This window comes from Theropithecus gelada, unplaced genomic scaffold, assembly GCF_003255815.1.
Source record: "Theropithecus gelada isolate Dixy unplaced genomic scaffold, Tgel_1.0 HiC_scaffold_15883, whole genome shotgun sequence".
NCBI classification, from domain to species: domain Eukaryota; kingdom Metazoa; phylum Chordata; class Mammalia; order Primates; family Cercopithecidae; genus Theropithecus; species Theropithecus gelada.
Window position 1 is genome coordinate 3,585,527 of NW_020257640.1, and position 15,553 is coordinate 3,601,079.

General features: G+C 46.1%; 1 protein-coding gene across 1 annotated transcript in view; it reads left to right on the forward strand.

The window, feature by feature from the left end:
• Positions 1 to 15,553, forward strand: part of LOC112617133 (secretin receptor) — a 78,171-nt gene that overhangs the window by 50,493 nt on the left and 12,125 nt on the right. The window contains exons 5-8 of the mRNA XM_025373867.1: positions 2,828 to 2,925; positions 4,466 to 4,598; positions 6,647 to 6,800; positions 15,338 to 15,398. Of these exons, the coding sequence (XP_025229652.1) occupies positions 2,828 to 2,925; positions 4,466 to 4,598; positions 6,647 to 6,800; positions 15,338 to 15,398 (446 nt within the window). The remainder of the gene's footprint in view (positions 1 to 2,827; positions 2,926 to 4,465; positions 4,599 to 6,646; positions 6,801 to 15,337; positions 15,399 to 15,553) is intronic.

The window sequence follows — 15,553 nt, forward strand, 5'->3', positions numbered from 1 at the left end:
TTACAATCTGGTTTCTCTGTACGTATGAGATTGAAACACATGGAATGGCTGATATTCAATTTTTAAATTTTCTTTATTTTTTGTGTTGATATTCAATCATTTTTGATCTACAAAAAAGGTAATTTCATATAGTTCTTTTTAAAATGTATTTTTTTTTTTTTTTTTTTTTTGAGACGGAGTCTCGCTCTGTCGCCCCGGCTGGAGTGCAGTGGCCGGATCTCAGCTCACTGCAAGCTCCGCTTCCCGGGTTCATGCCATTCTCCTGCCTCAGCCTCCTGAGTAGCTGGGACTACAGGGGCCCGCCACCTCACCCGGCTAGCTTTTTGTATTTTTTTAGTAGAGACGGGGTTTCACCGTGTTAGCCAGGATGGTCTCGATCTTCTGACCTCGTGATTCGCCCGTCTCGGCCTCCCAAAGTGCTGGGATTACAGGGTTGAGCCACCGTGCCTGGCCTAAAATGTATTTTTTTAAAAATTGTCAGCAGAATCCATTTCATATAATTCAACCTAATATGTTTTTACATATAGCTAGAATCACATTGCACGTGTAAAGTTTGAATTCTGCCTTTTCATGTAATAATATATCAGCATGTCCTGACTTATTTTAAACTCTTGGTAAACAACATTTTATTAGTGGTCTAGCGTGAAAGTCATTTGTATTTAAAATAATGGATTTAACTATTCTACTGTTGGACATTTGGGTTTTTTAAATCACTAATACTTTTGTGATAAACGTCTTCATGTATAAATACGCTTTTAAATTTCTGATTATTTCTTAGAATCAATTCCTGGAGGAAGAAGGGAGGTCAAAGGGTCATATTTCAAAGGTTCTTGATATGTATTTCTATATTATCTTCCAGAAAGATCGAGCCAGTTTTTAGTCCCACTATACCCTCACCTGCAGAGAAAATTATTACTTTTAAATATTTGTTAGTTTGGTTGGTAAACATTGTTCTTTTAATTTTTATTCCCTTGATTCTTTTTGATACCACTTTATTTTTTGAACCTAAATGCAGATCTTTTAATTTTTTTTTTTTTTTTTCGCAACAGAGTCTCACTTTGTCGCCCAGGCTGTAGCACGGTGGTGCAATGTCAGCTCACGGCAACCTCCGCCTCCTGGGTTCAAGCAAGCCTCCTGCCTCAGCCTCCCAAGTAGCTGGGATTACAGGCACACACCACCATGCCTGGATAATTTTTGTATTTTTGGTAGAGACAGGGTTTCTCCATGTTGTCCAGGCTGGTCTCGAACTCTAACCTCAAGTGATCCACCCACTCTGGCCTCCTAAAGTGCTGGGATTACAGGTGTGAGCCACCACGCCTGGTCAGATCTTTTAATTTTCTGACCAATATTCCACTTAGATCATTTTGACTCAAAGATGAGCCAATAGTGTGAAGTGGCTGCTGGATAAGTGAATGCCTGCTTGGCTGCATAGGCGTGCAATGTATAGATCAGGGGAGATGGGAGGTGATGGAGCCCTTCTACCTCTTCCTGGTCAGAGAATGCTTCTGGAGCTTTTCAGCTATGTGGTTCTGGGGGTCTTATTGAAGAAGAACATTAACAAACTGGAGCATATTAATTTAACTAATGGTTGAAGGATTGTGGAAAGAGGTTGAAGACACAGGGAATATTTTTGTATGTATGTATGTATTTATTTATTTATTTATTTATTTACTTGAGATAGAGTCTTCCTCTGTCACCCAGGCTGGAGTGCAGTGGCTGGATCACAGCTCACTGCAGCCTTGACCTCCCGGGCTGGAGTGATCCTCCTACCTCAGCCTCTGAGTGGCTGTGACCACATATGTGCACTACTATGCCTGGCTATTTAAATTTTTTTGTAGAGACAGTGTTTCACAATGTTGCCCAGGCTGGTCTTGAACTCCTGAGCTCAAGCAATCCTTCCTCTTTAGACTCCCAAAGTGCTGGGATTACAGGCATGAGCCACCGCATCTGACCTGACACAGGGAATATTTGACATAGAGAAAATGAACGAGAAACAGATAGGCAGAATAGCTGTGTTAAGAAATGGCAGGCCTCCCTGTATGACCTTTGTAACTTTTCTATATAAAACCGGCCTTATATAAAAGACAAATCCAGTTTAAGTGGCTCCAGAAGACACAAAATGGACCAATAGGTGGTGCAAGTAATTTATTTATTTATTTTTTATTTTTATTTTTATTTTTTTTGAGACAGAGTCTCGCTGTGTGGCCCAGGCTGGAGTGCAGTGGCCAGATCTCAGCTCACTGCAAGCTCCGCCTCCCGGGTTCACGCCATTCTCCTGCCTCAGCCTCCTGAGTAGCTGGGACTACAGGCGCCGGCCACCTCGACCGGCTAGCTTTTTGTATGTTTTAGTAGAGACGGGGTTTCACCGTGTTAGCCAGGATGGTCTCGATCTCCTGACCTTGTGATCCGCCCGTCTCAGACTCCCAAAGTGCTGGGATTACAGGTTTGAGCCACCGTGCCCGGCCAATTTATTTTAACTTCACATAAACAAAATCTAATATTGTGTGCTGTTTTACACCAAATAACTTTCTCAAAGGGCAGTGAGCACTTTGTCTCTAGAGGTATTCAAGCAAAGGCTTGAATTCAGAGAGTTGGTAAGGGGCCCTATACATAAGGTGGAAGTTTGAATTGGCATCAGATGATCCCTAAGGGCTTTTCCAGTGCCAAGATGTTACGGTGTTATGTGTCTGTGTATTGGCGTCCTTGGGGTATGGACAGAATAGCAGCGTTGGTGGGGTTCAAGCTGCCTGAAGCGGGTGCAGTGAGGCACAGAAGGGCAGAGCTAGCCAGGAGGGCCGGTGGGGCTGACACGTGCCTCTCTCTGCAGCACTCCTACCTGCTGAAGCTGAAAGTCATGTACACCGTGGGCTACAGCTCCTCCCTGGTCATGCTCCTTGTCGCCCTTGGCATCCTCTGTGCTTTCCGGTGAGAACACATTGCCAGCTCTCCATACCCCAGCCCTCCCCAGGCACAGACTTTGGGTCTCTTCTCAGCCACCCAGGACAGAAAGAGGAAGGTCTGAGTAAACTACCTTGTCATCTCTTGATCTAAAGCTGACCTATGGCAAAACATCGATGCTCCTGTCACCTCATTCATCCCTTTATTTGTTCAACATTTACTAAGCACTACTGAGGAACTTATGGCCGGTCGCTTTATATATATTATTCTAATTTTCACACAATGCTATGGGATAGGTAACAGGAACCCCATTTTACAGGAGTACTAGCGAGATTCTGTTGCAAGAGACAGAAATCCACCTCGAAACAGCGTAAGAAAAACAAAAGCGACCTGACCCACATAAGTGGCAAGTTCAGAGGCATCTGCTGTAGGCATGGCTGGATCTAGGTGTTCAGCGGCATCAGCAGCACTAGGTCTATCTCCCTCCATTCCTCTGCTCTGGGTTGGCCTCATCCTCTGGCAGGCTTTCTGCAGAAGTGGCAGAGACAACCACCAGTAGTTACTGGCATTCATCCCGCTAGCTCAGCAACACCAGGGCCAACGAGAGCCTCTTCCCTCCTGGTTCCAGTAAAAGTCCTCTGAGTTCTCATAGGCCAGGCTTAGGTCACATGCTCAATTCTGAGCCAATCACTATGGACAGCGATGGAGCGCTCTGATTGGTCAAGTCTGTCATGAGGGTGAGAAGGGTGGAGCCCTTCCAATCCAGAGCGGAATGGGTTTCCCAGAAGAAAGCCTGTTTCCGGTCCCAGAAGAAGCAGAACAAGTAACTGACTTCTGTCCCCTGCAGCAGAGGAGGACGCTGAAACTCTGGGAAGTGGAAAGGCTTGCTCAAGGTCACAGAGCTGCTAAGTGGCGGAGCCAAAGTCTTCTTTCTCCCCGCAGCCTGTGTTCTTTCTGTGCCCCCAGCCCTCTCCCGTTCTGGTTGCCATCCTCACCCCTCCCGCAAAACAATTCTGGGAGCTGGAGATGGTGGTAGTTCAGGGCAGAATACAATGTTGCCCCTAGAGCCCCAGCTTTGTATTTATTCATTTGGGGACAAGGTCTTGCTCTGCTGCCGGGGCTGGAGTGCAGTGGCAATGATAGCTCACTGCAGCCTCGAACTCCTGGGCTCAAGCGATCCTCCTACCTCGGCCTCTTGTACAAGGAATACAGGCAGGCACTACCATGTCCAGCTAAATTTTTTTTTTTGGTAGATACAGAGGTCTCAATATGTGAACTCATGGCCTCAAGTGATCTTCCTGCCTTGGCCTCTCTAAGTACTGGGATTACAGGTGTGAGCCACACTGTGGCTGGCCTTTTTTTTTTTTCACTACAGCATGTAGCAAATTAGACTGGCCATCTGGGGACCCTCGTCCTCATTCAGGTTATGCTCACAGAATGTGTTACCCAGAAAGAGCTGAAGTCTAGGGCCTCAGTTTCCCCAGTGCACTAGAGGCAGGTGGGCCTGGCTGAGTCCCAGCCCCTCAGCGGACTCTGGCCTCTATGGCCCTACATTCTCTCCCTGCAGGAGGCTCCACTGCACCCGCAACTACATCCACATGCACCTGTTCGTGTCCTTCATCCTTCGCGCCCTGTCCAACTTCATCAAGGACGCTGTGCTCTTCTCCTCAGATGATGTCGCCTACTGCGATGCCCACAGGGTAATATGCCTGGGTGCCCCGGGGTGTCGCCAGGCCTGCCTACCTTCCCCAGCCTAACTTTGGAGAGGGAAGTAGCCTAGTTATCCTTCCTCCAAGCCCCTGCTGAGGCTGCACTTAATACCAAGGATGAAGTGGCCAGTGCTGACTCTGGGCCAGGAGGTTCAGGGAGATTCCACAGCCACATGTGCACAATCTGGGTCACGTAGGAGAGAAGCTTGTGGGGGTTGCCGTAAACTCCCAGTGTCCAGGAGTGAACTAGCCACTCTAGGAATTAGATATAGAGGGAGATTCCTCTTTTCCCTACTTCTGCCAGTTCCTAGCTGAAGAAAGATGACCCGGTCTGTAGAGGGTGGGGGTTGGTCCTAAAAAGAAAAGAGTGAGCACAGGCCAGTATGTCTATATAAACGCGTTTGCGATAAAACAGTTGTGTTTTCTTAAATCTAACCCCCTTTCTCCTTCCAAATGCCCAGATGACTCAATTCATTGCAGTCACCCTGTGTGTCAATTGGGATTCCCTTTGCTGCAAATAACAGAAAACTATATATTGGAGTCTTAAACAAATGGGAACTGTTTCCTACAGAAGCAGTCCGCAGATAAGGTGGCGCAATGGCTGTGCGATGCCATGAGGGACACAGTCTTTTTCCCCGTTTCTGCACTGCCATCCTTAGAGTAGGCCTTTGATGTCATGCTTTACATGGTAAAAGGTTAAACATTTTTTTTCTTTTGGGCAGCTTTGCCTTTCTATTGAGAAAAGGTACCCTCCCCAGAAACTCCTACCTGCATCTCATTGGCTAGAGTTGAATCATGTAACCACACTTAATTGCAAAGGAAGCAGGGTGATTGAGTTTTTTCCTGTCACAGTCTCTATTGTAGAGGCGAGCAAGGGAGAAAAGAGACTGGAAATTGAGATTAGTTCAGCCAGCCTGCCTGACATTTCCTACCACTCACCTGTTTGTATTGTTCATAGTTGTGTGTGTATGTGTGTGTGAGTGTGTGTATTTTCTGACTCAGACTGAGAGGTTCTTCAAGTAGGATCCATGTCTCTCAAGGAGGTCTCCAGGATGAAACAAGAGTACCTGCTGGGAGTCAGGAGCCTTAAATCCTAGCCACGCTTCATTACTGACCAGCAGTGGACAAGGCCAGCAACGCCCCAGCAGGGAACCTTCTCAAGTTTTACTAAACATTAGACTCACAAGTCAACAATGGGCCTTACCTGGAGTCAGAGCCTCTGGGAAGGCCATAAGGCAGGAACCACCACTGTCTCGCAGGCAGCACTGGGTGCTCCTCCTTCTCTAGCTTGTCTTTGCGGCAGCCCTAGGGCTATCCCAGGAGCTGTCCCATCCTCAGGGGACAGCTCAATGCAAAGAAAAGGACAAAGGCCCTACCATGGCAGAGGTACAGGAGCTGTGCTGGTGTAGAAGCCTGGTGCCCCACAATTCTATCAAACTTCCAGGGATCCCTGCAGGGGACATGCCTGTGAAAAGAGTCAGTCACTGCATCAGGGAAGTCCAACTCTATGACATTCCCATCAGATATGTGGAGAGTGCAATGTACCAGCCAGGGCCATTTTTGCCATAATCAGTGATGCCTCCTAACAGAGTTGGCACATCCCTTCATTATGTGTTTGCAAGGGAACTGAGTTTAGAAAAGATTTAACCCTTTGCTCAGAAATCTCTTCCCTTTCTAGGCCTTGGTTTCCTCATCTGAAAAAATGAGGGGATTGGGCAGTATCCGGCACAGTTTTGTGGTTGAAGGACTGTCTCCTCATCTAGCCTGGCAGCCAGTGCTAGCATTCGAACCTAGTTCCTGCTCCTGTGATGGCTCATTGGCCAGCTTGACTGAACCCACCAGGTCTGTGGACTCCCACTCTCTAGAGAATGCTGCGGGCCTGATGGAGGAAGGCCACAGAAGATGGCCTTGAACCCCAGAGGTCCGCTCTTGTGGCCTGGCTCCTGCCCCTACAACACCCTCTTGCTCTCTTTGGGGCCACTCACCAGAGGGAGCCCCACTGCCACCCGGCCTGGGCTCAGCTGCCTCTCTCTGTCCAGGCGGGCTGCAAGCTGGTCATGGTGCTGTTCCAGTACTGCATCATGGCCAACTACTCCTGGCTGCTGGTGGAAGGCCTCTACCTTCACACACTCCTCGCCATCTCCTTCTTCTCTGAAAGAAAGTACCTCCAGGGATTTGTGGCACTCGGATGGGGTATGTTTCTCCCTGGGTCTGGTACTTGCATGGTATGTGGGAAGGGGCGCTGAGTCGAGAGTCAGAGGGTTTGGCTACTAGTTCCAGCTCCACAATTAACTAACTTGTGTAATCTTTTTTTTTTGGAGTTGGAGTTTCGCTCTTGTTGCCCATGCTGAAGTGCAATGGTGTGATCTCGGCTCACTGCAACCTTCATGTCCCGGGTTCAAGTGATTCTCCTACCTCAGCTTCCCAAGTAGCTGGGATTACAGGCATGTGCCACCACACCCAGCTAATTTTGTATTTTTAGTTGAGCCAGGGTTTCACCATGTTGGTCAGGCTAGTCTTGAACTCCTGACCTCAGGTGATCCACCTGCCTCGGCCTCCCAAAGTGCCGGGATTACAGGCGTGAGCTACTGCGTCCAGCTAACTTGTGTAATCTTAGAGGAGTTCCTTGATGTTTAACCCTCTGGTCTCAGTTTACTTCTCTGTCAAGTGGGAAATCATAGCTCAAATTTAGCCCCAGTTTCTGGCATCTAGATCTTTTTACAGTTCGTTCCTACCCAATACTCGTTGCCTCATCTGCCTTCAGACGGTCCATTCCTACATCCTCTTTCTTGCTTCCTTTCTGTATTAGGATGCTTTTGACTGCTGGCATCAGAAAATCTGTCAAGCTTTAAACATAAACGAAATCAATTGGCTCATATAACTGAAAAGTCCAGGGATCACCAACTTCAGGAGAGGCTGAATCCAGCAGCTTAACACTGTTTCTTTCTGTCTCTACTTTGCCTTCTGTAACATCGGCTTTATAGTTAGGCTGCTGTTTCTAGTGGAATGGCCAGCAGCTTCTGGGCTAGAGACTTCCTTGAACCAAACTCCAGTGAGAGAAAGAAGAGACTCTGTCCAGCATTCGCAGCAAATATTCAAAGGCGCACTCTGGTTGGACTGCTTAAATCTCATAGACACCCTTGAACTAGTCACAGAGGCCTGAGAGAATGAAATATGTTGATTGGCCTAAGCTACTGAAACCACGTGACTTCCCGAAGGAAACTCAGGATTCATCGTCTAGGAAAGAGGGGAAATGAGAGCGAGACAGCCAAGTGCAGGCCCCCATTCCATCTCTCTCCCTTTTCCTTTCCCGTCAATGAAGACGATAAACAACTTCCATTTTGAGGGCACTTGCTGTGTGCCAGGCCTTGGATTCAGCACTTTACATGTATCATTTAATCATCGCAGCGATCTCCAGGGGCCTCTCAGAGACCTCAGCTCAGAGACACAACATAACATACTCGACTCACACAGTAAACAAAGACAGACCTCAGGATTCAAGCCAACACTTGTCTGTTTCCAAAGCCCTGTAACTTTCACCCTGCCATTAACATCCATCCATCCATCCATCCATCCATCCATCCATCCATCCATCCATCCATCCATCCATCCATCCATCCATCTGTCCGTCCATCCATCCATCCACCCACCCATCCACCCATGCACACATCCACCCACCCTTCCATCCATTCCTGTATCCATTCATCCATTAGTTGTTCATTTGATAAACGTGAAAGTTACCCTAAGGAGTTCTAGACAGAGAGCCAGGTTCCTGTGAGTGACTCAGAGGCTTACAGAGATAGTCATGTACACCCGGCATTAGCTTCTTTTGGTTTCTTTAAGAAGTGCCTTCAAGAAGTGTCCCTGCCAGGAGTGCCCTCTGCTGCCTTTGCTGCTGGTCTAAATCCTTATTTGCAAGGGCCCCGTCTCCCCATCAGGGAAGCTGCCTGAGCTGGCAGAGCTGGCTGAGCCCTCCTGCTTCTGAACCTTGGCAGCCCAATTAGCACCTGACCCTTGGCCAGCGGGAGGTTGCCGGGTTATGCCAGTGTCTCCAGAGGTCAGCAATCCCAGAGAGCCTGGGGACCAGGGACTTGCCTTATGCAGCTGACTCTGCCGAAAAAAAAAGCACCCAACTCACTGAGCCCAACTCACTAAGCTTTAAGTCCCAGATATGCCAGGATTCCATTGTATGAACATGGACAGTTTCCCCATCTATAATACCAGGATCGTAATTTATTCAACATTCTTCGAGCACTTCCTGTGTTCAGAGATTACAAAGCTGCATTGTCATAACATCTCTGTCACAGGATTTTAAGATGTTTGAATGAAATAACAAGAACCTTCCTTTCTTCTTCAAATCTTTATGGAGCATCTACTATACGCCAGCCCTGTGCTGGGTGCTGAGAGTTGAGTAACATATAAAACAGCAGTGGTTCTCTTGCTCCTGACCTGTTTGCCTGCCAGACACCAAAGGGGTCCCTGGAAAGCCTGAAGCCCCTCTATCTGTGAGAAGCTTTTTTCATGCAAAGGTAATGACCCCTGCTTGAATTTATACTGACTTCCCCCAAGATAGGTTGTTTAAATGGGTGCACGCCTACTGTAAAACCTTGCAAAAAAATTTTTTTAAGTAGAAAAAAAAAATTACCCTATTCCCACAGATTGAACTTTTTTTGAGATTTCCTCCCAACCTTTTTTTCTACTTGCAGTTTTTCCTCACATAGCTGTGGTCATTCTCTATGAAGAATTTTGAATTTCGCTTCTTCCCATTAACACATAAGCATGTTCTATATTATTTCAACTCTTTCATAAACATTTTAAACTACCATATAGATGGATAAATATAACATAGATGCATTTAACCACATACCTACTGTTTGGACATTTAGGTTGTCCCACTATTATAAAAGCACAGTGATGAATACCTTTATGGGCAAAGCGTTTTCTGTATGTAAGACAGAATCCCAGGATATGGATTCCTGAGTGGAAAGGAATGAGCACGTTTAAGGTTTTTAATACTTACGCAAAGCTTTGACTTTTTCAAAGCAGCTGAGGTCTGACTCTGTGCCCAGAAAAGAGTGATAGTGCAGGCTTTATAGATGAGCCAGGGCCAGGTGCGGTGGCTCACGCCTGTAATCCCAGCACTTTGGGAGGCCGAGACGGGTGGATCACGAGGTCAGGAGATCGAGACCATCCTGGCTAACACGGTGAAACCCTGTCTCTATTAAAAAAATACAAAAAAAAAAAAAAAAAAACTAGCTGGGCGAGGTGGCGGGCACCTGTAGTCCCAGCTACTTGGGAGGCTGAGGCAGGAGAATGGCATGAACCCGGGAGGCAGAGCTTGCAGTGAGCCGAAATCCGGCCACTGCACTCCAGCCTGGGCGACAGAGCGAGACTCCGTCTCAAAAAAAAAAAAAAAAAGAAATAGATGAGCCAGGCTGCCACTCAGTGACTGAGAGCATGGGTGAGGGTCTGCCAAACCCAGCTTGCTGCACTCGCTGCCCAGAGACTCTGAGGCTGTGGGTCTGGGCTGGCCGGAGACGGCATTTCTGACATTTTCCCAGGTGATACTCATGCTGCTGGTCCAGGGGCCACACTGAGCCATCGACTTAAAGCATTACAAATTTTTCAAACATTCCCACCAACTTGGCACTAAGGATGGACGATAATGAAGGAGTGCCTCTCAAAACCCATGTTCTTTGCCCAAAGCACCAAGAATTGAGGCAAGATTTTTTTTTTTTTTTTTGTAAGATAGGGTCTCTCTTTGTCACCCAGGCTGGAGTGCAACAGTTCAATCATGGCTCACTGCAGCCTCAACCTCCTGGGCTCAAGTGATCCTTCTGCCTCAGCCTTCTGAGTAGCTGTGACTACAGGTATGCACCACCGTACCTAGCTAATTTTTACTTACTTATTTTTATTTTTTGTAGAGACAGTGTCTCACTATGTTGCCCAGGCTGGTCTTGAACACCTGGCCTCAAGTGATCTTCCCGCCTCAGCCTCCCACAGTGCTAGGATTACAGGCATGAGCCACCACACCCAGCCCAAGGCATTTGTTTAATTGTTATTTTTATCAAAGTCACTCATGTAATTGGTTTAAATAATTAAACAAAAGACTACAAGGTTTATAATAAACAAAAGCTATCTCCTGTCTTCACTTTTTATTCCCGAGCTCAGCCTCCAGAGTTAATGCCCTTTCACCCTTTTAACTTGTTCCTCCTAAGATTGACTCTCGTGTTTCTAAACAATACACTACTGTTTCTTGATTTGTCTGTTTGAAGCATTAGTTATTGACTCCTTATGGTGGAAGATAAGAATATAAAATTATTTTTTCTTTTCTGAGAGAATCTCACTCTCTTGCCCAAGCTGGAGTGCAGTGGTGCAATCACAGCCCACTACAACCTCAAGCTCCTGGGCTCAAACGATCCTCCTGGCTCAACCTCCCAAGTACCTAGGACTACAGGTGCATGCCACCACATCTGGCTGATTTTTTACATTTATTATAGAGACAGGGTCTTGCCATGTCTCCCAGACTGGTCTTGAACTCCTGGGCTCAAACGATCCTCCTGCATCAGCTTCCCAAAGTGCTGGGATTGTAGTTGTAAACCATTGCACCCAACCAAGAATATAAAATTCTTAATCCTCTACCTCCATTCTTCCATTACAGTTTCTTATAATTTTTGGTTAAATCAGATTCAGTGTATACATTATCATATCTATGTAAATAGTGTTTACTACTGAGACAAGTGGTGTACAATAATTTTACTTTCAATCTTATTTAACTTTTTATTTTCCTGGAATCATTTTTCATTTGCTTTTTTAAAAATATATATTGCTAGCATCAATTCTCTCAAATTCTCTCGACAACCTTCCAAAGCTATTTATTTTCCAAATCATCAGATGCAATAGGAAATCTATCAGTTCCTATTTGTTTGTTTCCGCTATATTAGTTCCTAAGGCTATCTTAACAAATTGCCACAAACTTGGTGGCTTAAAACAACAGAAAATTACTGTCTCACAGTTCTGGAGGCCAGAAGTCTGAAATCAAAGGGTTGGCAGGGTTGGTTTCTTCTGGAGGCCCTGATAGAGAATCCATCCCATATCTCTTTCCTACCTTCTGGTGGTGGCTGGCAATGCTTGGCATTCCTTGACTTGTAGTTGCATCAGCCTCATTCCTGCTTATGTCTTTATGTGGACTTCTTCCTCTGTGTCTTCTCTGTCTGTGTGTCTCTCATGGCCTTCTTATAAGGATGCCAGTCATATTGGAGTAGGGGCCCACCGTTCTCCAGTATGACTTTATCTTAACCAATTACATCTGAAAATATCCTATTTCCAAGTAAGGTTATAGTCTGAGGTGCTGGGTTGACATGAATTTTGGGGAGACACTATTCAACCTGATATACTTGCCAGTGTTTTTTCTAGAGCTTTCTGCCTTCTTGCTTGACTTGGGCTGGCTGTTCTCCAGATTCACTCAGCTCCCTTAGCTTTCACCTTTTTCCACAAATTGTTTCCTTCCTTTCTCGTCTCCCTGTCTTTGGTTTACTCTCTAGTTGTGTTGGAGCACATCCTCCAGTATCTGTCTAACCAAGAGCACCTGGAAGGAATCTTTTTTAAATTGCACGTCTGAAGATATCTTTGTTCAACCTTCACACATAATTCATCATTTTGCTGGACATAAAACAAGTTGAAGGCCAGGCACGGTGGCTCACACATGTAATCCCAGCAATTTGGGAAGCCGAGGTGGGCAGATCACTTGAGGTCAGGAGTTCGAGACCAGCATGGCCAACCTGGTGAAACCCTGTCTTTACTAAAAATACAAAAATTAGGCGTGATGGTGGATGCCTGTAATCTCAGCTATTCAAGAGGCTGAGACAGGAGAATAGCTTGAACCCTGGTGGCGGAGGTTGCAGAGAGCTGAGACCACTGCAATCTAGCCTGGGCAACAGAGTGAGACTTCATCTTAAAAAAAAAAAAAAAAAAAAAGTTGAAAAATCATTTTCCCCAGAATTTTGAGGGTCTTTTGTTTTGGCATCAGCATTATTGGGAGTGCCATGCCATTTTGCTTCCTGAACTTTTTACTCCTTTCTACATAAACTGCAGGATCTTCTCTCGGTGTGCTGAAATGTCACGGGGATGTGCTGTGATGCAAGTCTTTTTTCATCTCTTTTCCTGGCCTATGGTGTCCCTTTCATCTGAAAATTCATGTCTTTCATTTCTTGAAAATGTTCTTACATTATCTATGTAATTGTTTCTTTCCTTCTGTTTTTTATCTTCGGTTTTCTGAAACTCCCTTTAGTCTAATGTTGTACATCCTGGAATAACCTCTAATGTTCGAATTTCTTTTTCCTGCTTTTCATTCTGCTGTTGTTTTTTCTGCTGAGAGATTCCTAGTCTTTATCTTCCAACCCATCTATTGCATGTTGAGCTGTGGTTATCATATGTTCCATTCCTAAGCCCCCTTTCTTGTTTTCCGAGCACTCCCTGTTGACAGCATCCTGTTTGTGTCTTGTAGATGCGACCTTTTATCTCTCCTTTTATCTCTCCTACGGAGTTCCTTAGAATTGTTTTGTTCAAGTTCCTTCTGCTTCCTGTATGGTCTGTTTCCTCTGAGTTCCTTTTCTCTGATTGTTTTGGTCTTTGTCTTTTATGTAATAAGATGTTGGTGACCTTGGCTGTCTGTTCCTATTTAAGGATGAATCACTTCAGAGCCAGCTAATGGCTGTCAGGGGTGTGGGGCTTGTCTCTCAAGGAACACTGGGCTGGAAGTGTTGGAGGGTCCCCCATGGCTATCTATAGGCCTTTTGTCTGGGGCTGTTCAGTTCCTCTAGAGAATCCTTTCATCTCCAGCCTGCAGTGGCAGGGAGGCGGGCAGAGGGTAGAGGGTTGGGGTAGGCGTAGAAGCCTGTTCAGTAGAGGCCTGAAAACTGAGCGGCCCCGGGCCTGGGGCTTTTACCATTCAGCTTGAGCATGTCCGTTAGAAATAGAATCTGATTTAAGTATTTCTGCTTAAAAAAAAAAAGCATCTGAGCCATACATCTAGCTTAAAATTTTCTGGTAGCCACAATCAACACAGTAAAATGAAACAGGCGGTATTTGTTTCAATAATCTATTCTGCTTAACCCAACACAACCAAAATAGTATCATGTCAATGTATAATCAATATAAAAATTGGTAATGACATATTTTACATTCTTTTTTTTTTTTTTTTTTTTTTTTTTTTATTGAGACGGAGTTTCTCTCTCGTCACCCAGGCTGGAGTGCAGTGGTGCAATCTCGACTCACTGCAATCTCCGCCTCCTGGGTTCAAGTGATTCTCCCACCTCAGCCTCCCGAGTAGCTGGGATTACAGGCATGAGCCACCACGCCTGGCTAATTTTTGTCTTTTATTTTAATAGAGATGGGGTTTCACCCTGTTGGCCAGGCTGGTCTCGAACTCCTGACCTCAGGTGATCTACCCCTCATCGGCCTCCCAAAGTGCTGAGATTACAGGCATGAACCACCGCGTCTGGCCATATTTTACATTATTTTATTTGTACGAAGTCTTCAAAATCTGGTATCTATCTTGCACTTAGTGCACAACTCAGTAGGGACCAGCCACATACCAGGTGCTCAAGCGCCACCTTGAGTGCTGGTGGAGACCATCACTCCATTCCTGCTCGGCTGAGCACCCCCTCCGGCCCTCTGCTGGGCTGCAGCCCTGTTCTCCTTGGCTCAGATTTTGCAGAGAATAAACTCTATCGGAAGTTAACTATTCAGTCTCATGAGGGTAGTGCTGGTCGCCTCGGGTGCTTATCTGTTTCTTATCCAGACTTCAAACCATCCTATTGCCCCAGCCCCACCCTGCCACCTGCCTCCTGGGTACCGAGTGCCCTGGCCCTAGAGCATCCTTGGGTACTTCCCCAGCAGCATTGCCCCAGACAACACTTCTGTTTCAGCTTCCTCTGCTCGGGACATCAGCTGCCACTCCTCTGCCAACCTTCTGTGTGCCTAAGCCTGTTGCCATCTCTCCTCTACTCTGCCCTTCCTTCTCAGTCTTTGTCCTTATAGGCTTTTACCGTTTCTATTTCTTTATTATCATTTTAGAGGGGCTTCAGGGCAAGTAGGGATAAATGTATAAGTTCAGTTTGCCATGTTTAACTAGAAGTCAGGAAATGTTGTTGTATTTTCTCTTCTAAATTCTTGTGGACTTGATCTCATCTCTAGTCCGAAATATATTTTTGTTTAAACATGACAGTGATGGCTTACCTTAGCCGTTAAATGGACAAGCTTTTTACAAGCCAATATTTGAATAAAATCAACGTTTCTTTCATGAGCTGTGTCCACCCCTTCTCTGCTTCCTCCTCCCCGCTGCACATGGCCAGGCAAATCACGGTACGAGAAGGGGGATCTACCAGCTGCCTCCATGGGTCCACGAGCCTGCCCAGGAGTCCCAGCCCCTCTATACTTTGCAGTGGTCCTCTGGAGTCTGGCCCGGGTTACCAGGAGACCCCTAACACCAAGTGACCTTTGGGATCCTTTTGATTCTGCCGTAATCCCCAGGGCATGCCCGGCACCCTTGAGGCACACGGCGCCACATTTATACAAGATGGCACAAGATGGCAGAGGGGTTTCTGTGGAAACCAAATCTTGGCACCTGCTCAGTAGCTGGGCTGGGGTAACCGATTGTCCTGTTCTCATATGTGTGTTGAAAATTGAGTCCTGTCTCCTCTGCCCCTCCCTTTTTTTTTAATCCTCAGGTTCTCCAGCCATTTTTGTTGCTTTGTGGGCTATTGCCAGACACTTTCTGGAAGACGTTGGGTAAGCGAATGGAAGAAGGATAACAAGAATGTCTCTGACATCGTCCAGCTTTTCAAACAGCGTAGTTACTTCTTTGGAGCGATCTAGAAAAGGCCTTTTTCTCAAAATAGAAGCCACAGATGAGTTCCCTGGACTAATGCCCACTGCTTCCCAGG